At 50.7% G+C, this 20,465-nt stretch overlaps 9 protein-coding genes across 9 annotated transcripts in view; 5 read left to right on the forward strand and 4 right to left on the reverse strand.

The window, feature by feature from the left end:
• The window catches only part of STEHIDRAFT_108472 (uncharacterized protein), a gene marked incomplete at both ends in the record, with an annotated part of 1,818 nt that extends 864 nt beyond the window's left edge, over positions 1 to 954 (reverse strand). The window contains 4 exons of the mRNA XM_007300871.1: positions 224 to 285; positions 625 to 652; positions 682 to 815; positions 839 to 954. Coding sequence (XP_007300933.1) covers positions 224 to 285; positions 625 to 652; positions 682 to 815; positions 839 to 954 — 340 coding nt within the window. The remainder of the gene's footprint in view (positions 1 to 223; positions 286 to 624; positions 653 to 681; positions 816 to 838) is intronic.
• A 455-nt stretch (positions 955 to 1,409) lies between these two features.
• STEHIDRAFT_128711 (WD40 repeat-like protein) lies at positions 1,410 to 4,268 on the forward strand (the record flags this gene model as incomplete). Its single annotated transcript, XM_007300872.1, has 11 exons — positions 1,410 to 1,669; positions 1,722 to 1,872; positions 1,928 to 2,064; positions 2,123 to 2,220; positions 2,275 to 2,561; positions 2,618 to 2,764; positions 2,823 to 2,939; positions 3,064 to 3,326; positions 3,435 to 3,516; positions 3,630 to 3,759; positions 3,958 to 4,268. The coding sequence occupies 11 exons, from the start codon at positions 1,410 to 1,412 to the stop codon at positions 4,266 to 4,268; spliced, it is 1,983 nt and encodes a 660-aa protein (XP_007300934.1).
• A 1,678-nt stretch (positions 4,269 to 5,946) lies between these two features.
• Positions 5,947 to 7,698, reverse strand: STEHIDRAFT_166141 (uncharacterized protein; the record flags this gene model as incomplete). The annotated part of the gene is made up of 7 exons (XM_007300873.1): positions 5,947 to 6,910; positions 6,968 to 7,109; positions 7,158 to 7,258; positions 7,321 to 7,342; positions 7,395 to 7,495; positions 7,554 to 7,574; positions 7,635 to 7,698. The coding sequence occupies 7 exons, from the start codon at positions 7,696 to 7,698 to the stop codon at positions 6,258 to 6,260; spliced, it is 1,104 nt and encodes a 367-aa protein (XP_007300935.1). The 3' UTR covers positions 5,947 to 6,257.
• A 259-nt stretch (positions 7,699 to 7,957) lies between these two features.
• STEHIDRAFT_145047 (uncharacterized protein) lies at positions 7,958 to 8,705 on the forward strand. Its single transcript, XM_007300874.1, has 2 exons — positions 7,958 to 8,208; positions 8,273 to 8,705. Exons 1-2 carry the CDS (start codon positions 8,125 to 8,127, stop codon positions 8,357 to 8,359), a joined length of 171 nt encoding a protein of 56 aa, XP_007300936.1. The 5' UTR covers positions 7,958 to 8,124; the 3' UTR covers positions 8,360 to 8,705.
• A 718-nt stretch (positions 8,706 to 9,423) lies between these two features.
• On the forward strand, positions 9,424 to 10,542 carry STEHIDRAFT_128714 (uncharacterized protein; the record flags this gene model as incomplete). The annotated part of the gene is made up of 6 exons (XM_007300875.1): positions 9,424 to 9,458; positions 9,517 to 9,627; positions 9,687 to 9,755; positions 9,807 to 9,825; positions 9,893 to 9,957; positions 10,032 to 10,542. The coding sequence occupies 6 exons, from the start codon at positions 9,424 to 9,426 to the stop codon at positions 10,540 to 10,542; spliced, it is 810 nt and encodes a 269-aa protein (XP_007300937.1).
• Positions 10,543 to 10,650: 108 nt separating this feature from the next.
• On the reverse strand, positions 10,651 to 11,400 carry STEHIDRAFT_74114 (mRNA splicing factor). The gene is made up of 4 exons (XM_007300507.1): positions 11,304 to 11,400; positions 11,078 to 11,246; positions 10,912 to 11,023; positions 10,651 to 10,841 (listed from the first exon to the last, which is right to left on the reverse strand). The coding sequence occupies exons 1-4, from the start codon at positions 11,390 to 11,392 to the stop codon at positions 10,744 to 10,746; spliced, it is 468 nt and encodes a 155-aa protein (XP_007300569.1). The 5' UTR covers positions 11,393 to 11,400; the 3' UTR covers positions 10,651 to 10,743.
• Positions 11,401 to 11,545: 145 nt separating this feature from the next.
• Positions 11,546 to 15,128, forward strand: STEHIDRAFT_118921 (GTP-binding protein lepa). Its single transcript, XM_007300876.1, has 22 exons — positions 11,546 to 11,795; positions 11,857 to 11,882; positions 11,948 to 11,985; positions 12,040 to 12,127; positions 12,181 to 12,199; positions 12,262 to 12,316; positions 12,370 to 12,528; positions 12,584 to 12,783; positions 12,839 to 12,900; positions 12,968 to 13,111; positions 13,183 to 13,259; positions 13,328 to 13,387; positions 13,448 to 13,546; positions 13,613 to 13,634; positions 13,697 to 13,747; positions 13,804 to 13,929; positions 14,021 to 14,207; positions 14,326 to 14,365; positions 14,435 to 14,534; positions 14,609 to 14,728; positions 14,821 to 14,913; positions 14,976 to 15,128. The coding sequence occupies exons 1-22, from the start codon at positions 11,743 to 11,745 to the stop codon at positions 15,011 to 15,013; spliced, it is 1,857 nt and encodes a 618-aa protein (XP_007300938.1). The 5' UTR covers positions 11,546 to 11,742; the 3' UTR covers positions 15,014 to 15,128.
• Positions 15,129 to 15,130: 2 nt separating this feature from the next.
• Positions 15,131 to 16,723, reverse strand: STEHIDRAFT_92333 (nagb/rpia/CoA transferase-like protein). The gene is made up of 7 exons (XM_007300877.1): positions 16,581 to 16,723; positions 16,376 to 16,521; positions 15,974 to 16,295; positions 15,795 to 15,899; positions 15,334 to 15,729; positions 15,250 to 15,279; positions 15,131 to 15,190 (listed from the first exon to the last, which is right to left on the reverse strand). Exons 1-7 carry the CDS (start codon positions 16,649 to 16,651, stop codon positions 15,148 to 15,150), a joined length of 1,113 nt encoding a protein of 370 aa, XP_007300939.1. The 5' UTR covers positions 16,652 to 16,723; the 3' UTR covers positions 15,131 to 15,147.
• A 739-nt stretch (positions 16,724 to 17,462) lies between these two features.
• On the forward strand, positions 17,463 to 20,330 carry STEHIDRAFT_92335 (bifunctional tryptophan synthase TRP1). Its single transcript, XM_007300878.1, has 12 exons — positions 17,463 to 17,525; positions 17,577 to 17,741; positions 17,796 to 17,889; positions 17,946 to 18,084; positions 18,133 to 18,229; positions 18,285 to 18,877; positions 18,934 to 18,976; positions 19,028 to 19,210; positions 19,270 to 19,585; positions 19,645 to 19,905; positions 19,975 to 20,051; positions 20,109 to 20,330. The coding sequence occupies exons 1-12, from the start codon at positions 17,484 to 17,486 to the stop codon at positions 20,202 to 20,204; spliced, it is 2,106 nt and encodes a 701-aa protein (XP_007300940.1). The 5' UTR covers positions 17,463 to 17,483; the 3' UTR covers positions 20,205 to 20,330.
• The last annotated feature ends 135 nt before the right edge of the window (positions 20,331 to 20,465 follow it).

Genomic DNA, 20,465 nt, shown 5'->3' on the forward strand with positions numbered 1-20,465 from the left:
AAAAAAAAANAAAAAAAAAAAAGTGCGCCACATTCTACGAGCCAATCACCCGGGACGAGAGTGGAGGACCTTTTGTTTTCTCGCAAGACTCTACGATATCTTCGTATGGTACAACGCATATGTGTAGGAAATGGGTGCGGTGCTTTGATCAAAAAGAATCGGAACGAGTCTAGCAGTGCTTTTGACTACATATATAAATATTGTACCTGTGCCTACTACTTACAGTCTGCTACGGTATGTTTGTGCCCCGATTGTGACCCACCCAAATTACCCAACCCACTTAATCTAGCCACCGAGTTCATACGATGGGTACGCCAGAAGTCACATCGTCAGATATGTTCAGAGGAGGATAGGGTCCGGTATAAGGAGGTAATGTGTGGCCCGACAATGTGGCACTGCCCCACACCATGATGTATGTACTTCCGGTTCCGGCCTCCTTCCTCGACTCGAACGAACACCGTGCGCGGCTTGCGTACAGATTCTTATACTGTGGATTGTCGCCGCAAGACTACTTACTACTCATCCTCTTCAGCTAGAGAGCGCTGTGGGAGCAGCTACAATCGGATAGTCGGGCCATACAGCCGCCAGCTGAGACGCTGACCGCGTTTCATTCAGCACACTGACCGAGTGCCATCTACCTCTACTGCTAGTTCTATGGTGCTCCTGTAATATATTACATACCAATAAAACTGTAGCTACCTTGAGAGAATAGGCAGAATAGAAAAGAGCAGATCTTGATAAGTAAAGCCCAGCTGAGGCCGACGGGAATATGCCGACTGAAGAAGCACGCGACGCCGGCGAGGACGAGCAGTAACCTGAACAGCGACCAGCACTTGACCAGAGCCCAAATCCCCAGCCAGTTCGCCCCCAGACGCGCCTTGCAGCCCGCTCAGCCTTACACAGCCCAAACATAAGTCTCTTGAGCTCGTCGTCGTCGCCGTCGTGAATGCCCATACCCAGAACACGCCGTCCCGCACGTTGTCACCATTGATCCTCTACCGTCACCCACGACCCCCTCTCGGGACGCCGTCCCCTTTCGTGCTCAGCAAACAGAGCTTTCAGGCTCTCGTCGCTCTATAAACATACAATCTCCCTCAAGAACCCTACCGTCCCCCGTCACTTCGCCTGCGAGACCCCTACACATCGAATCCGCTTCCGGTGCTAGTACGCTTATCCCCACCACCCGTACTCGCTCTCAGCTCGAAGCAGACGCTAGCAGCGATCACAACCCATATTATTCTCCCGAATCGCAATCAGGTGCGTCGCAGTCATCAGATGTTGCAGGGGTACGACCGTTAAATGTCGCGTGTGCTCATGAAGCTGCAATTCCTGAACGTGCCCGCAAACGCCAAAGGACAGGCGGCGAGCATTCGTTTTCGACTGCCGACGACTCTCTCTTCGAAACTAGCATGCGCTATACAGAACATGATTCCAGCTCCTCTGTCTCTCCCGATCTGCCTCCAGAACCCGGTCCCTCGAAGCCCACGAACGGCCATACCTCTAATGGTGTTTCAGGACCATCTGCTACTAACGGTACCCTCAAGCACGCGACCAAGTCTTCACCGCCGAGAGTCAGCCTTCCTGGGACGACATTATACGAGGACTCGAATATTGATCGCGAGGAGTTTATCAGATTGGTCATTCAGAGCTTGCGGGATGTTGGTTATACGTGCGTACCTCTAGTTTAGTAATGTGCTCGGCAGAATTTGACTAGGAAGTAGCGAGTCGGCAACAGTGCTGGAGGCGGAGTCGGGGTACGTCATGGAAACGCCAGAGGTTGCACAATTTAGGACATGTATCGTGGATGGTCGGTGGGCAATAGCGGAGAAGGCACTCACTGCTCTGGGCGTAACGGAGGAGGAAGGACTATTGGTGGGAAACGAGTCATTCCATCTCATCGTTCATTCGCTGACGGGTGTCGTGTTAGGATGCAAAATTTTTGATTAGCCAACAGAAATATCTGGAGTACCTAGAAGCCGGAAACACGACTGGAGCATTACACGTTCTCAGAAATGAGATCGCCCCGATACAAAGCAATCCCGAACACCTCCTTCCATTATCTAGGTAAGTATACCTGGCAATGTGGTCATCCCCGTTCTCACTCTAATGCTTTCTACTGTAGTCTTTTGATGTGCACAGACGCTGCTGATTTAAGACAACGAGCTGTCTGGGATGGCGCCACAGGGTCATCACGGAGACGACTCTTAGTAAATCTCCAACGTTAGTCCAACTTCACTGATGTTAGCAGGGGTCTCGATTAACACGCCTTTGCAGAGTATATCCCCTCATCCATCATGGTTCCTCCTCGCCGTTTCTCCACCCTCCTCGACCAATCGCGGTCACATCAGATCTCACGCTGTCTTTATCACAACGCCCCTCCCAGCTCGCGCAACTTTTCGCTGTACAGCGATCATCGATGTGATAAAGATATGTTCCCTCGGGATACTGTTGCTATCCTGCAGGTGCATAGTGATGAAGTTTGGACAATGGAGTGGAGCCACAGTGGCAAGTTACTAGCTTCTGCGAGCAAGGACCAGACTGTCATCATCTGGTCCATAGGCGTGAGTGTTCATCACATATGGGAAGAGCTCTGTGTCTGATATTTGATTTTATTCAGGCCGAACCGGACCCATCATCACGAACATATGAACATGCGTTAACTCTACGCGATCATCCATTTCCTGTAGGCTGCCTCGCATGGTCATTAGATGACTCGATATTACTGTCTTCTGCGGAGCAATATATCAAGATGTGGAATACAAAGGCAAGTTGTGTTCGCGCGCAGTTTCATCTGTGTAATGCTCATTCTGCCTTTTTGTCAGACTGGCATTTGTATTCGCACTCTCGATGCACATACGGAGACGGTGTCTGCACTGGCCTGGGTACCAGATGGCTCAGGATTTCTTTCAGGTTCACAGGATCGCAAGATCATCCTTTGGGTTCGTCTTCAGTTTCTCATGACAATAAATACCCCTCTCGTCATCCTAGTTTACTCCACGCTCAATACCTCACGGTCATTTCTGTGTGCCCTGGATCACTCATGTTTTCTTTTCATTACACCAGGGCTCAGATGGTCGGCAACGTGATTCATGGGGAATCACTTCAATCCGGGTGACTGACCTCGCCGTTACTCCCGACTTCACACGTTTGGTGGCGGTCGGCGTCTCCGCGACGAGTTCACTCGCTGGCAATGCGACACCATCTGGAAGAGGGGATTCGACCACACCGCCGGGCGCAGGCGGTAGGACTAGTACGAACGGGTCCGGGGCGCAGGTAGGGGAGCATCAGATGATCGTGTATGATTTAGCTACGAAGCAGCCGGAAGTGTGAGTGTTTTGAGATCCCCATTCACTCCGCGTGACGCGCAGTAGTTCGTTCGTTCTTGTTCACTGACGTTTCCACTTGGTTTATCTTGACCGTACGTATCTGAGTAGTTCGGTTTCGCTCGTTGGCCAGCTCACGAGCGTGAAGATCTCCGACGACTCGCAGTACGCGCTCATCAACCATGCGCCGGACGTAAGTCACTTTAGGTCTTCTCGGGCTCTATTCATTTTTGTCGCTTCGCTCCAAGAAACGTGCGTACTGATGCCGATTCTCTCATCGCCCGTGTTCCTTCTTGTCTCGTTAAGGAGATCCATTTATGGGACATCTCAACTGGCCGTATGGCCCGCAAGTACACCGGTCAACGTCAAGGTCGTCACATCATCCGCAGCTGTTTCGGTGGAGTCGATGGAAACTTCGTGGTCAGTGGAAGTGAAGGTATGTTTAACCTTCGCCCATCATCACCGCAATTTGAAGCGCGCGAGTATGAACGGTCGAACGGATGCTGATTTACGTCTTGTCACTTGCTGCTTTCCCCTGCTCAAAAATTTCGTTTTCAAAATCGCTTCGCTTGACGACCATGCATGCGTGTATGTATCCGCAAATGTGGATTTGGGTTTGGCTGTGGATGCGAAGACGGGAATGTGTATGTGTGGCACCGTGAGCGGGGTATTCTGCTCGATATCCTCCAAGGTCACGGCCCCGGCAGCGTGAATTCTGTCGCGTGGAATCCACGGAACAAACGAATGTTTGCTTCTTGTTCTGACGACTGCACGATACGAATATGGGAGGCCCTTCCTCAGGACCATACATATACCGGCGCTTCGTCGTCGAACGTTCTGAATCCCAGATTACTGGAGCACGAGGGCACTGGTGGAGGTAGCAGCAGTGCGGATCATAGTGGGAAGGGCAAGGGAAAGAGACGAGAACCTTGGGACGAGGATTAGATTGACCGGTCGGGGGAGTTTCCACCTCGTTGTCGGTGTGCTTGGCGGTGTCTGGTTTAGACGATTGCTTCTCTTCATCTGCTTTCTTTCCTCTGCTTCTTCGATACGCTTTGCTCCTACGGTACTTTATATTGGCTAAATCAGCAATCATTCTCGTGCCCATCTCCGCCTACGTCCTCTATCTCATTCTTCCCATTTCACTTTATTCATTGTATCATCCCAGACTTTTTGTTTTTCTTCTGCGGTGCAGGCCTACTTGCTTTCTTGCCATTCATCCACCCATTCATCCATCCACGACATCGCTTCCAGTACTCGCACCCAGTTCACTCATTGTGACCGCATTGCATCCGCAACATCGCATCCACTCAATCATTCACTCAGTCCATCTTCACGACTCGCAGTGCACATATCTATGTTTCTTTACTGGCATTCATACATAGTCCCTCTCTTCCTCTTCCCTCTCTCATTCTTCCATCTGCACCCATGCGTCGCACGCATCCTTCCTTTCCTTCGTACCCTCCTTCCTTACCCCCCTCCCTCCCCGGTGTCTTTCCCTTTTCCTGTACTCTCATCCATCTCCATCTCATTGATTTTTGCATGTAGACGGGTTGTTAATCTTCACTTAGGTTCTTTGATCCTTTACTTAAGTTGGTACACATACACCATCTCATCTCTCATCTCTATCACGATTACTCCTCAAATATCAGAAATCGGAAGTCGAATCCAATTCCTATTAGTATTGCCGAATGTATAACCTGTTATAATGTAATGTCTCGTGGACCGGAAGCCCCACCCACCCATACAAATACACACCGTAAGCTTTCGAAGGGCTGAATGGGAGCTCGGAGGTACTAGAGATGAATGGACAGACAACGACCTGCAGCGTATATGTATTCTGGCAGTACCAAAGTATGTTCAGAAGCGTAAGTAAAAAAAAAAAAGGAAGCGGGACCCGGCCCTACACGCTCATGCACATTCTCAACTCCCACTGGCCACCGGGCCTGTGTTCGTACATTGGTACAAGCCATGAGCCGCAATATGTAACTCCTCAGTACACAGTCCGAAGGTTGCGTCCAATAGACTCGTTATGTTCCCGAGTGAGCTCGGGTGTCGAGTGACAGGTCGAGTTGATCCGTGAAATCCGCCTTTGGTGCTTGAGTCTCGACGGTGAGCTGATGACAGTGGCGACAGAGGGCGTAGAAGGACAGAAGGCCACGGAAGAATCAATAGATCAGTAAGCTTCGCGCGGGATATTTGCGCGTCCGGGTCCTAGACGCTGACGTATGGTCTAATGGCAGAGATAACTGAACAGTAACGTGGAAAAGGCCTAGGTATGTCGCAATGCACAACTTGACTTGTGCTGTTGTCGGTAGACCGGCTGAAGGGTGGGTAGGCGGCGTTTGGGCTGTTGCTGACAGAGGGGCTGTCTAAGTTAAGAGTCGAGCAAACCAGACCAGAAGAGTGAGACATGTTGAGATCCATAGTCCGCGGAGAATGTCCATGAAAGGCGCGAACGAGGGTTGTTTTCATAGTCTGGTGAGAGCGAGCGCACCCATAGCGAAACTCGTAGACAAGGCGGGTGGGCACATCTTCTTGACCTGCGTGATTCGATCTGCGACCTCCGTATAGATTTAGAAGCGATGCGAGCGAGTAGGTGGGCGATGTGAAAAGGAAGAGACGGTCTGATACATTATCCAGAAATGGGTGGGTGCAAATGCTAACTAATATAAAATGGGAGGGCGTGGCGACAAGTGTACAGAGAGCTCGAGTAACGTGGATGAAACGGATACCGAGGAAGAGGGTAGAGTACAACGGTAAAAAGCAGTGGATAAAGATGTGATGCAATGCGACGGATGTGGGAGAATGTGAAAATGGCGAGTTTGAATGGGCATAAGCGAGGCCAGAGAAGGCGGTCGATGGGCCAGAGGTGACCGTATAGCAGGGTCACTGGGTAGACAAGAGCAGTGCATCTGCACAGAGAGAATGAGGTTATGCCGTCCCTCGAGCCCCAGAAGGGAGTTGTGAGTGCGCGCGATGTTTAGGCATGAATAAGGCCGACCTAGCAGGCTTCTTGGTGTGCTTGCACGACGGAGACTGGGCCTCCGAAGGGGTGACATACATGTATGGTGTTCTAGATGGGAGAGCCTGTAGACATGCTTCACCTTCCGGGGTGAAACGAAGGTTATTTGCACCCAAGGGAGGTTTGGGAGGAGATGGTGTGGGAGATGAGTGGGTGGGAGGAAGCCAAGCATTGTCAACGGTGAAGTTCCCGGTTGATGCAGTATGGGTCACGGAGATTGGCCGAGGGGCAGCGCGGGGATCGATAGAAGATGATGAGGAGTGAGATGAAGTGGGGGACAGTGAATGAAGGGAAGCGCTGGTGGTGGTATCAGACGTCTCTAAAGATGTCTCATGGTGACTTCGGGGATGGTACGCTTTGACGATGACACGGCTACCAGATGGGTACGGAGCAGACTTGATGGAAGGTGGTGGTGACAGGAGTGGCGTGAGGGCTGGCTTGCTATATGACTTCGCGGTAAGCATAGGAGGTCGCAGTTGTGGCCCGAACATGGACTTCTGCACTTTTGTGGCTTCTGTCCGAGTCTTCTGAAACAGGGACTTTGGTTGGGCGGTACCGTTCCCTAGATGGGGAGATGGGATGAGCGATTGAGAAAACACCCTATGATCGCCACACGTACATCCGCGGGCTCTCTTCGCAGGAGGAGGGGTGCTTGTGAACTTGATTTCCTTTTCGCGCTTGCGTCCCTCGGCTTCCAGGCGTTGGCTACGGATCCGCGACCCTATCTCTTCGAACCGTCTCGCTTCAATGGCACGAAGAGTCTACTGGAGAATCAGAGAAAGGAAAGAACCAAGCGTGTGCCAACTTACAAAAAACTCATCTCTCCATGAAGGAGGCTCCTGCGGCTGCTCTTCATTACGTTTCGAAGCATCGATTGGGTGGTGGCGGTAACAAAGAGTTTTCCATAAGTCTGTTCAAGAGTCCCATCAGAGTACGGTTTGATAGACATCAAGAATAATATGAAGCACGCACCATTGGTCATTGCATCCAAATTCTGTGGATATAGGTTAGCCCTAAACCATGAAAAATGATTAGTGAACACGTACGGCAGTGGAACCCTCCAGCCTGAGAAGGTGATCCGCGGAACAGTACTCTAGCATTGGTCGGACAAGGTCAAAAGACATATCGTCATCAAAACTATCGATAGCTGCCATAGATGTTATATTCAGGGTTCGTGTCCCGAAGGCGGATTCTGCTTTACTTACATTCGACGTGCAACGCGGCCACTGCGAGACAGCAAAGCAAGATTATCGCCTGCACCTTGAATAATTGATATTCTGGCGTACCTCGTTGGCATAGCTGTACTAAGCTTGGGAGTCGTCTATTTGGTGTTTCTGTATCTGGAGTCATTGCAGCTTAAATGTAAAAGAGAACTATGGGATGAGGTCGTCGTCTGCATCGAGCGCTACTTCGAGACGGAATGCCACTGCCACGTGGGCTGTCTCACAGTCCATATTTGCGGCAATTTATTCCCATGCCCTCGGCCAGGTCCTCAGCTTGCAACTTCACCGTCACGGTCACTGCTGAGGAATCGACGGAACACCTTCTTCTCTCACGCACCATACCCTTCCCAATACCTGACCGACGTATGCCTTCGGACCCCTTGTATCGGAAAGAAACGCTACTGGAAGATCGGGGGACGATCTCAGTATACTCAAGCCCACCAGCTTTACCAGTACTTCAAATGGCTAGCATGCTGAAGAACAGCGCCATCGTACGATTTCACTGTTTACTTATACCAGCACGCAGCTATACGTGGTAATCTTGCGTCTAAATATGAGTGTTCATGTCTATGGCTCCAGGATATTATGGAGCGTGAGTAGAACGAGTCTACACAGTCAATCACAACCGCACACCTCTGTATGTTCATCCATGGTCGTATTCTCTCAGCTGCTGACGTCCATCATCGTCCTGACTTTTATAGAGCACCTCGACCACATATGCGTGTGAAAACGAGACTTTGTTTGGCCCCCATGTCCTCCCAGGCAGGGCTCATCGCAAGTCTCGTTAATCCGCGATCTACGATATACCGATGCAGTTCTCTCTGACAGCCGCTCCCCACAACTCGCACGCGACCGTGGGCCCCGCCCCCTACGTTATCGTGCTCTTCTCATGACAGTGGCATGGTCCAGCCTCGCTGCAGGCAGTCGTGTTCTCTCCACCATCGTTGTATGGGAGACTGTGGGCGTCTCCAGAACGAGTGCCCGATGCCAGGAAGGTGTCGCTCACCGTGGAGGACAGGATGTCCAAAAACCGATTAGGCACTGACGACCGGGAAAGTCCCGCTCAGGAATTGCAGCCGTATATATACTAACTTCTTCACATCTTCAACGTCACCAATATAATAAGCATTTGATGACCGGTTTGTGGACGCTAGAAGACTCGAGGGAGAGCCGTGCAAGGCTTATTGCCATCGTATAATTGGTCACGGACGTACACGCTCTTAAGCTTTCTTCACAGAACCTTCATTGAGCCCGAAATACCGGCGAATTACCGCAGAGGGAGGGAAAGACTGACATACTTGTGAAATATAGGCTGGAGCCTTCCCATATTCTCGGAACAGCCTCCACGGCACACTGCAACTGTGAAGTTGACCGCAGTGTTCTGTTTCGGATCGAGGTTTACCAGTGGCACGTTTACATCCGCCATAGTTGTTTGCTCCCGCTCACATAACCCTCACATGGCGGACAACGTACGCGGGAGAAAATGCACCTCTTGCAACTCTGCTCTCGTTATGCACTCGCCGACGACTCTATCCCTCTACCAAGCAGGGCTCGGGGATTTGGATCTCAATGAGAAGCCGCCTTTGACCCCACCATTGCTCTAGTCCGGAGTTTCCTACCTCAGCATATGCCGAATTTCTTACGGGCTTCTCTCTCGTGGCCAGCATCAAAAAACCTTCTATACCGCACCTTATCTCACTCCTTACTTCTTGTCCCTGCGCTGTATTCTTGGAGTTTCATCTCACGAGCTTATTCCCAGCAATCCAAGCTTCAGCGGTTTAAAAGCACCAACCTCCTCCTGCTCTAGGATTCGCACGGCGAAAGCTGCATCCTCCACTCCTTCAGCGTTTTCATGCAACAACCCACCCACCCTCGTCTTCATGTCAGGTGCATATTCGTCATTCTACGTAGCCTTGTCCGTTCTGACTGATTGCGCACCCTGCAGAGACGGTAATGACGCACACCGTGTCTTTGAGGCAGTCCGCTTGGGTCTGCTACGGCCGGTGGAGAGGCGATTGAACGAGGTTGAACGCTCCATGTTTATTAGATCGGGAAGGTACTGCTCTGCGGTTTTCTCTGGGTCCACCGCTGACACGTTATGCGCACTGTCTGTAGCATCTTCATCTGGCGCGAGAGCGAAGACGATCTAGGCCTGAAGAGATGGACCGATGGACGCGTGTGGAGGTACGACATAGTCGCTCAATGTCGGATGACGCTAACGTAGATCTTGACCAGTCAGTCACGTATGAGAGAGGTACGCCACCTTGCAAAGCAGTCGAGCGCTGCTGGCCACTGACACCGACTTATCCCCCTTCGCGTAGCCATATCTCTTCTATGACGAAAAATTGCCGTCAGACGACAGTCAGGGAGCTAATCCCGCATCACGGTATGTCGTTTACCATTCGTTTTCACCGACTCTACTCTGACGACGAGCTACTGCCTCTTCTCCAGCTCCCCGAGCAATTTCCGATTCGTGGACGGGATAGGTCGCAGTGGAGCAGCCTCTCCGGCACTCTCACATTATGATCGTTCGGAACAGAGAACAACAGGCCTCGTCAAGCAGACCTATTCCGCATGGGTTCTTGCGGATCCTCAGAGACCACAGCGGTGGCATCTGACGGCATACCTCACGTTCGCTGATCTCCCTCACCTACCTACACCAGATCAGGATACAACACTTCGTAGCGTTGTCGCGCCACCAGGGATGTATAGGAGTGGAAAGACGAGGTCGAGGAATTCCGACGCGGGAATATCGAGTGCGGCACCATCGCCTCCAGCTTCACCGTCCCCGTACGGACGCTCGGCATACCCGAATCCCCCAGCGCCTCGACCAGGCGAGTCGCTGCCTTCCTTACATACCGCAATTGCACCATCGCACCATGACGGGCATGGAGTTCGGAGGCATCACGATTCAAGAGCGCCGGAGGATCAGCGTATGATACAGATGCTAAATTCTCGCCATATCATGTAGCCGTCATTCTTCTTGTGCTGCTGTATTCGCCATTAGACAACATAGACACCATGGAATATGCGTCCACACTGCTGGTATATGGAAATTGCCACACCCTGTGTGAGTGTAGTCAAGAACGCGAGAATCTAGAATCAGCGAAAATAATTCGTACAGAGTTACAAATACAAACAGTCGAAGGGGCCGTATCAGAGGGATAAGGTCTCAGTCATCTTCGTCTGACAAGGGCTCCTCAGTGACTCCTGCTTGCATGGCACCGAGAAGGTCGTCTGATTGACCATTTTGGGAAGCCAGGCGTTGTCCTAATATGATTGGAGTGAAGGTGGTATGAGAAGACTTCACAGGTTCGTCTGAGTTTAGGATCCAACGCACGAATTAAGGTGTGGATGGCCTGCTGAGTTTGCCGCTCCAGCTTGGCTAGTTTCTTCTCCATATCCCGTTTTAGATCCCAGTTGGGCCGCTTCGGTGCTATGTTGAAGAGATCCTAGAGTGGAAGGGTTTGTTAGCATTACGTGGAGGAAGACCACCGATAACATACCAGATCTTGCGCTCTCCTCTCTTCGTCCTCTGCTATAATGCGTTCGGCCAGGCCTTCTACGTTCTTCTCGATGGTATCCTCCAGCTCGACATCCTGCTGAGTACGTTTTCGAAGCGTCCTCGTTTCAGGATCAAAGTTTCTTGTGTTTAGAACGGGTTCCTCGGGAGCACTGCAATAGCAGCATGGTGAGTTTTGCGCCTGGCTAATCATACGAAAGAAGACATACCCTTCCTCCTCGGCAGGTTGACCAGCTCGCTTTCTTCTCAAGGCCGCGAGACGTGCCTTACGAGCATCAGATACCTCAGCTAAAGACATAGTGGCGGTCGTGGAGGACGAAGGCAAGTCGCGTACCGTCGCGTCGCCACAAAGTCGAAGCCGGGCAATTGCTTAGTCAGCACCGCTAGAGACGCGCCCCGCGTTTTGCAAGTACAACCTTCGAGCTTTCTACCCAACTTCCATCCACGGCTTGGCTGTCGACCTAGACGCTACTTCCACGCAGCAGCCGTGTAGAATTCTGTGAACTACTTTTGCTATAGTTTGATCAGCCATAGACATATATGCTTGCGTCGTGGCGATCATCATGTCTTCCAGCTTTTCATAGACCTTCGAGACTGGCCCAATGCCACGAACTGTTCCGCTGCTTCTCCTCCTCGCCTTTTGCAAAAATGGCAGCTCAAAAGTCTGTTCGTATGGAAGACTATCCTTGTGATGTGATACGGTATGTCTTATCAGGGACCTGTTCTTTCTTCATGTCCGTCTGACAGGTGCTTGCACCTCAGCAATTTCTCCATAATTGCTCACATCGGTATGTCGGCACCTTTTCTTCAATGAACGTGTCCTGACTCACTCGTGATATGTATGCGGATATAGACCATGGAAAGTCTACTCTGGCGGACCGGCTATTGGAGGTATGTCGTTTCGATTATAAGAGGCCGATACATGTTTGGCTAACGAGCACACAGATGACAGGAACTTTGACGAAGTCATTGAAGGCCTCTGAATCTCAATATATGGACAAACTGAAGGTTGAGCGAGAACGAGGCATCACCGGTGTGTACCAGCGCAAACGTACATTCTTGATGTCGTCAACTGAAACACTTCAGTCAAGGCGCAGACAGCAAGGTAAATGGCACAAAGGTTTAACCATTCGCCTCATCGGATGGACTGCTCATAACGGCATTCAGCATGCTATATGACTATAATGGTCAGAAACATCTCCTCAACCTTATTGATACTCCCGTATGCCCCGTCCTATTTTCGCAAGCATGCAACGACTGAGACATCGCCGCTAGGGGCACGTTGACTTCTCTTGGGAAGTTTCCCGCTCCATGGCCGCATGCGAGGGTGCTTTGCTACTCGTAGATGCTACACAGGGCGTCCAAGCACAATCGCTCTCCGTCTTTCACACCGCAAAGGAGCGCGGCCTCACAATAATACCGGTTCTAAACAAGGTATATTCCCTTTCGGAGCAAACAGGGTGAAATGTTGCTGATCCTTTTCTAATAGATTGACCTTCCTGCAGCTCAACCTGATCGAATAAAAGCTCAGATGGAATCTACATTTGGGATTGATCCAGCGGACGTACTCGAAATATCAGCTAAGACTGGTCAAAATTGTGCGAATATTCTAAGGGCCATTGTCGAGCGTATACCTCCACCCCAGGGCAGTACGAAAGAGAAGCTGAAGGCGTTCTTGTTTGACTCATCGTCGGTGCCTGTCTTCTGCAATTAGTGTTCAACTAACAGACGAAGGCCTCGATAGTTACGACCGCTACCGAGGGGTCATCTCTCTAGTCAGTGTTCAAAACGGCATTCTTCGAAAGGGTACGGGCTTTTTCAGTATCATATTCTCGAAGATGACTAGTTCTGATGTTCGTGTGCGACTTTTCAGGGGACAAGGTCGCCTCTATCTACACTCGAAAAAAATACGAGGTCATCGACGTTGGCATCATGCACCCCGAGGAAGTACCGACAGGGCAGCTCTATCCGGGCCAAGTGGGCTACATTTCTTGTAACATGAAGCAATCATCGGAAGGTATGAACATCCTCCCTTCACCGCGTATTCTCCATTCGATAGATTATGAAACAGTTCGGATACTCAACTAGCGCACATCGGTGATACTCTTCACCGAGTCGGCGAGCCAGTGGATCCCATGCCTGGCTTCAAGCCTGCCAAAGCAATGGTAATTCATCTCGCCACTCTTCACACGGCGCATTTTCGCATCGTCCTGCTTATTGTTGACAGGTTTTTGCAGGTATTTTCCCCGTGGACACAAGCGACTTTATCAAACTTGAAGAATCCATTAGACGGGTTTGGCTACCCTTACATCGTTTCTCCATGGGCTGTGTCATTAACCCGTGTGATTTATAGCTCACGCTCACCGATCGCAGCGTCACAGTACAGCGGGAGTCATCCACTGCGCTGGGCCAAGGTTGTCGTTTGGGATTTCTTGGCACGTTGCATATGGATGTACGGTCACTTCAACATCTGCAATCATAGTGGAAACAGAGTGTGGTCTAACATTGCATCCGACAGGTTTTCCGTCAACGCCTTGAGGGTACGAATTTTTTTCGCTCGCGCTGCACGTAATCGGCTGTATTCAAGTACTGCGACTAACAGACGAATACGACGCCAACATTATCATCACTGCTCCCACTGTGCCGTATAGAGGTATGCGTAACCGTAGTCTGCTCCCAGTCTCCCACTGATCATAAATTCTAATATAGTGGTCTACAAGGATAGAACGGTGGATGTCAGCAATCCTACCGATTTTCCGGATGTCACCGACGCTTCCGCTGGCCTGCGAGAGATACAGGAGCCCGTGGTCAAGGCTTCCATCATTGTCCCAGAAGGTTCGTCTACTCAACGTATCTTCTCACCCGTCCACTCACCCAATCTTATCTTTTCTCTATGGGTTCCGAACGTGCGGATGTATTTTGGCAGATTACCTCGGGGAGATGATGGATCTATGCTTCTCCCACCGTGCAGAAGATCTGGATCATCGCTACCTTGAGACTTCGGGTACATCCTCTTCGCGGGCCATGGTGACGTGTACTATTCCTCTTTCCGAGGTAGTGACAGACTTCTTCGATAAACTTAAGAGCCGCAGCTCTGGGTTCGCAAGTTTTGAGTGAGTACCTTTTCTCCAAGCTACAGCCTCTGACCTTCCAAGCCATGTGGACTTGAGCAAACCTTGCGCATCCGTCTTTTGGTACCGTGAGATGGGTGCTGACCCGGTGTCCTCCCAGCTATGAAGATGCCGGATACAAGGCCAGCAATCTTGTCAAGGTATACCCTCTGCATGCCGTCACTCGTGCATTACCCGAGTATTGATTGCATATGGTTGAGAATCTCTAGATGGTCTTTCTTCTCAACGGCAAGCCGGTAGACGCACTCGCACTGGTTGTTCACCGCTCTGTAGAACAGGAGGTGGGTAGGTTGTGGGTTAAAAAGCTGCGTGAGTGCATCGTCCCATCCGTTGCATTCCAGAGCACCTAGAGCTAAAGGTCACCGTATGGGTGAGCGCTCTAGACAAAGTGATTCCGCGACAGCTGTTCGAGGTCCCTATCCAGGCCGCGGTCGGGAAGAAGGTCGTGGCTCGTGAGACGCTTTCGGCTGTCCGCGCGGACGTTACTGCTGGGCTATATGGAGGTATGTGAACCTATCTTGGGTCGTGTGAACTAGGCTGTTCGTCGTGCGTTGTGCTCACGGAGTTTCCATGAACTTCTGTGTTGTGTCGATAGGCCATTACGAGCGGAAGATGAAGCACCTGGAGAACCAGAAGGAATCAAAACGCAAGATGAAACGAATCGGAAACGTCGACCTGCCACAAGAGGGTATGTTCTGGCTTCCCTGATCAGTTTTGCTTCGACTTATTGGACATTCGCCCCACAACTAGCTTTCTTCGATATCCTCAGAACGAAGACTAATTCGTGATACATTCGGATTGTCCATTGCTGCATTCGCATCTTCCTAGATACACTCGCACATGCTTATCTGCATACATATTTAAGTTACAGCTACCTTGCTTATATCAATAATGGTAGACAAGGGGATAATACTAGATACATCTACAATTCGTTGTCTTCGTCGTCGTACGATTCCTTGATCAGTCTGAACGAAAATGAGCATAAGACACTGCTGCGGCGCAAACATGCCAGGTAAGGACGTACCGATAAATGGACGGTGGTGGGTGATCGCCGCTACATATCGAACATGTTTAGCTCCTTGTTACGAGGAAGAGGACTTGGACTCACTCATTGGTGATGTACACATCGACAAGCTCAGGTCTCACATAGTCGTAATAGGGATTCACCACATCAACTTTGTCCACCAGATCACCTTCCTCAAACCCTAGGACACTACTCGGGTCTGCGAAATCCAAGGCCCCGTATTCGTGGTACAGGTTCCATAGCGGTGTAAGCTTGAACTGACCTGCACAGACAACAATTGGGGTGCTGTGTGCGCGTGCGGCAGTTGTGACGAGTTGAGAACCTGTGAGAGCGAACATGCCGCCGTTGGCTAGAATGGCATGCGCGCCGAGGATCACTTTGTTGACGCGGGACATGAGAGCATAAATTGATGAGTCGGGAACGAGGAAGGTGGAGATCCCGGCGGAGGAGAGCGAGCCAGCCATATCGTGACCGCCGTATCTGAAACGGAAACGGAGAATCATGAGGGTCAAGTCTATAGTAACAGAGGTGAGATGGCTACGAACGACGGACCGCTTTCCGCGACAATGACGGTGAAGTTGTGATAATGTGCAGCGGATTTGAGGAATGTTTCGACGGTACTTGATCTTCCGATGGTCAAGATGATTTCGCTGCGACAGATCGCGAAATTCATAAGACACCGCAGGTAAGAATGGAGGCCGAAACGAGTTGGAAAGAAACGTACTCGGAATGAATATGATCCTTCGCGCTTTTTGAGATGGTGTCGTACACTGTCTCAATCTCATCCAAGATATCTTGTATTGCCTCCATAACCACCGGCTTCAACATCCTCGCAAACGAGTCCGGGTCGCTCGGATCATCTTCCTTCAACACCAGTGTAGACTCCGCTTTCTCGGCTGTGATCTGTTTACGCGGTTGCCCTTGTAGCACGAACTTGGAGATGGAGAAAACCTTTGCAGCGGGAACACTCGACTCTTTCGAGGCATTGTTGTACTCTTCTCGGATGAGGTGGAGTAATTTGCGAACGGTGTTGCCAACAGTGTGCTCTGAGCACGACGAAATAGAAGAGGCAAAACGATGCTTATTGAGCAACGGAGTATATCGTACATACAGAGATGAGTGACACCTTTGGGTTGAGCCTCAACGAGCTTCTTTCCTACATGCCGGATGATCTCCACCAACTGTCCAATATTGTGGAAGCGTTCCTTGGAAATAACCTGGCGTAGAACGAGGGCAGTTTCCAGAGCTGCTTGTCGTGATCCTACGACCTGTCTAAAGCGGTCGTTCGTCCTGTAAGGCCAAGGATCTATTGTGGGCTGCAGATGACTGACCTTCTTCTTAACTTCGCAGCGAGGCTCTCGACGGCGCGATGACTCGCGGCGTTGTATATTTCGACTGGCATACAATTGTTACCCGCAAGATTCAAAATGGTTTAAGTGGCAACAAGATAGAAAGCGAAGCCAAAGCAAGGCAGATAATACAAGGACACGGGGATGAGATTGACGATGGGCCAGGGCAAAACACCTGGGCGGCAAAATGACTGGATCGGCTGACGCCGAATGTTTGAACTCAGACCTAGGAATGACTCCGAGGTCGAGCGCCTTCAAAGCGCCTTGTCTTGCCGTCATATTTTCCTGTCCTTACTGCTGCGTCTACTCGGGACCTTTGAGCATCTACACAAGCAAGCGGTAAAGTGACCAGAGTAAAAGTAGCCTCAACATAAAGTGGGGTTTCGACACTGCTGCTGAGTGCACAGACCTGCTAAATCTTCTTGCGGGCTCGACAGCGATGATTGAACAAGGTACCGCTGTAGTTGATATGATTCGTCACATACATGTTCTTGATCAAGGATAAGAGCTTTCGGGGCTGCAGATAAATATTCCCGAACCAGACAAACGCACTGAGTTGTCAGTGTTGGATTGCACTAAGGTCAGGCGCTCATCCATCCAGCTCCCTAAAACAGATAACACAAGTACACTTCATTCCACCACTTTCTCCATCTAAATCTGTTTTTCTCCGTGATCCATATGATGCAAGTTCGAGTGTGGCGCCACAAAAAGGTGCCACGTAAATGACCATGTATGCTTGGTCGCCGATCGTTCGGGCTTTTACACGTGGTTATCTAATCTAAGAGTCATACTGTCGACGACTGACCGATGTCGAAATATAAATCGGCAGGCATCTTGACTTTTGACTCCTCACTTTCCCCTCACCTTCTTCCTCATCACTATACCATGGAAGCTCTCAAGAACGTTTTTATCAAAAAGCAGGAGGAGGTGTGTAGCATACTTTTCTTTGGCTTTCCTGCAGCTGAAGTATATTTACAGGGTGAGCCGGCTCTCGTCACTTTCGTGACGGCGGGGTATCCCTCTCCTGCAGAGACCGTCCCTATTATGCTCGCTATGCAAGAGGGAGGCGTCGATATCATTGAGATCGGTGTACCTTTCTCAGATCCCATAGCCGATGGGCCGGCCATCCAGGAAACCAACCAGGTCCGCACCCTCGAAGCCGCATGCGTTCCCACATATTTACTGAGTTATCTTCAGGTCGCAATCGAACATGAAGTTACTTATGCAAACTGTCTAGAAATTGTCAAAGAGGCTAGGTCCAAGGGTCTCACTACCCCCGTTCTTCTAATGGGTGCGTCGATATATTCCTTCTCTACACGAAAGAGGCTGACCACGTACGATGTCTAGGATACTACAACCCTTTGCTCGCCTACGGAGAGGAAAAGGCCATTCAGGATGCTCATGACTATGGTGCCAATGGATTCATTCTCGTTGATCTTCCCCCGGAAGAGGCTATCTCGTTCAGGGAGAAGTGTACGAAGGCCGAGTAAGTCCGCAATACATAATGTCTATGCAATCACTCATGTCCTGCCAGCATCTCATATGTCCCCCTCATCGCACCATCGACGACTCTTTCGCGTATCAAGTTTTTGTCGTCAATTGCGGACACCTTCATTTACGTCGTCTCGAAGGTATGATCTTGCCACAAATGCTTTACGCCACAATTCAGCTCACAATTCTCGTCAGATGGGTACCACCGGCTCTTCAGACAAGGTCGCCATGAACTCTGCTCTCCCAGACCTCATCTCTCGCGTCAGAGAGTACGCTCAGGTCCCAATCGCTGTCGGTTTCGGGGTTTCAAACCGTGGACATTTCGATACCGTCGCAGATGCAGGCGCAGATGGTGTCGTCATTGGCAGTCGTCTTGTGTCCGTCATCAAGCAAGCTCCCAAGGGAAAGGTCGCTCAAGAGGTCGAAGCCTACTGTCGTCAAATCAGCCTTAAGGGACAACCACCCCGTCCCAAGCGAACCATCAGCTCGGCGAGCACGCCACGCACCAACATCAATGCTACTGGACCTCCACCGTACAATACCGAATCTGAGCCCACGGTTCTTCCTCACCGGTTTGGTCAATTTGGTGGCCAGTACGTTCCGGAGGCGTTGTTCGATTGTTTGGTGGAGTTGGAAGCGGCACACAAGGCTGCGATGGACGATCCGGAGTTCTGGAAAGAGTTTGAGGGTCTGTTTGGGTACATGAACAGGCCGTCGAACCTCTATCTCGCGGAGAGACTGACGGAGCATGCTGGTGGTGCTAAGATCTGGATGAAGCGCGAAGACCTGTATGCAGTACCTTTCCTTTGCGTACTTTGTTTCATCCTCCTGATATCTAGCGTAGGAACCATACTGGCTCACACAAAATCAACAACGCAATTGGGCAGGTTCGTGCAACCCAGTTGCCCTATCGTATTCGCTACTTATGTCGTTCTTAGATTTTGCTCGCAAGACGTATAGGCAAGACACGCATCATCGCAGAAACTGGTGCGGGGCAACATGGTGTCGCAACTGCGACGGTTTGTGCGCGCTTTAACATGGAATGCATCATTTATATGGGCGCCGAGGACGTCCGCCGTCAGGCGCTCAACGTCTTCAGGATACAAATGCTCGGAGCTAAGGTCATCTTATATTTGCACGAGCGCCTCCAATATACCCTAACACGCTCTCCATTACGCAGGTCGTTCCCGTACACTCCGGCGCCAATACCCTCAAAGATGCGGTGAATGAAGCAATGCGTGACTGGGTCACCAATCTTTCCAACACGCATTACTTGGTCGGCTCTGCTATCGGCCCACACCCTTTCCCGACGATAGTCAGGGACTTCCAAAGGGTCATCGGCAAGGAGATCAAGCTTCAACTCCAGGAGTTGAGAGGTAAGTTGCCTGACGCCGTTGTAGCATGCGTTGGTGGCGGAAGTAACGCTATCGGTACCTTCTTCGACTTCATCGGTGACAAGAGCGTTCGCCTGATCGGTGTCGAGGCCGGTGGTGAAGGTAAGGATTCAACTGTTTCTCTTACTCATCCTCACGCCAATACTTACGCCATGCTATAGGTCTTGATGGCGAAAGGCACAGCGCTACTCTTTCCAAGGGTCAGCCTGGTGTACTTCACGGCGTGCGGACGTACATTCTTCAGTCCCCAGTCGGCCAGATCATCGAGACTTACTCGATTAGCGCTGGTCTTGACTATCCTGGTGTCGGTCCCGAGCACGCCTGGTTGAAGGACTCAGGCCGAGCAGAGTATGTCGTCGCAACTGATGAGGAGGCCTTGAAGGGCTTCCGTATGTGCACGCAGCTCGAGGGTATCATTCCTGGTCAGTTCAAATTTCACTGCTGTAGCTTTGATCGCTAGTCTGAATCTGACTTGTTCTTTGATACTGTAGCCTTGGAGTCGTCGCACGCCGTTTGGGAGGCTGTCCGTCTCGCGAAAACGCTGCCTGCCGATAAAGACATCGTAGTTGTGAGCTTCGACATCTTATCTCGCGTAGTACTCGATTCCTGATATCCCCCTTTGTAGTGCTTGTCCGGTCGCGGAGACAAGGATGTTGAGCAGATATCCGAACTACTTCCTGGAAAATGGGCGGACAAGTTGGACTGGCACATCGCCCCGTGAAAATGCGGTTACACCAACGAAGTATAATATGTTGTATGTACCATCATGACACGAGAACGAGGCCATGTAGTAGTAGCACTGTGCAGCACTATATAGAATTCTTGTAACGGAGCTTAAAGCTCAGCGGGGATGTAGTGTTGTATGTCATACAAGCGGGGTGTGAACTGGTGCAAAAACGAGCCGGTTTCCGAGTGACCGGCTCGTGTTACGCGATTTCGTTTGAACTTGTGTTTAGCGGCAAACTTCATCCTTCTTTTCGCT

Source organism: Stereum hirsutum, assembly GCF_000264905.1.
Source record: "Stereum hirsutum FP-91666 SS1 unplaced genomic scaffold STEHIscaffold_3, whole genome shotgun sequence".
Lineage (NCBI taxonomy): Eukaryota > Fungi > Basidiomycota > Agaricomycetes > Russulales > Stereaceae > Stereum > Stereum hirsutum.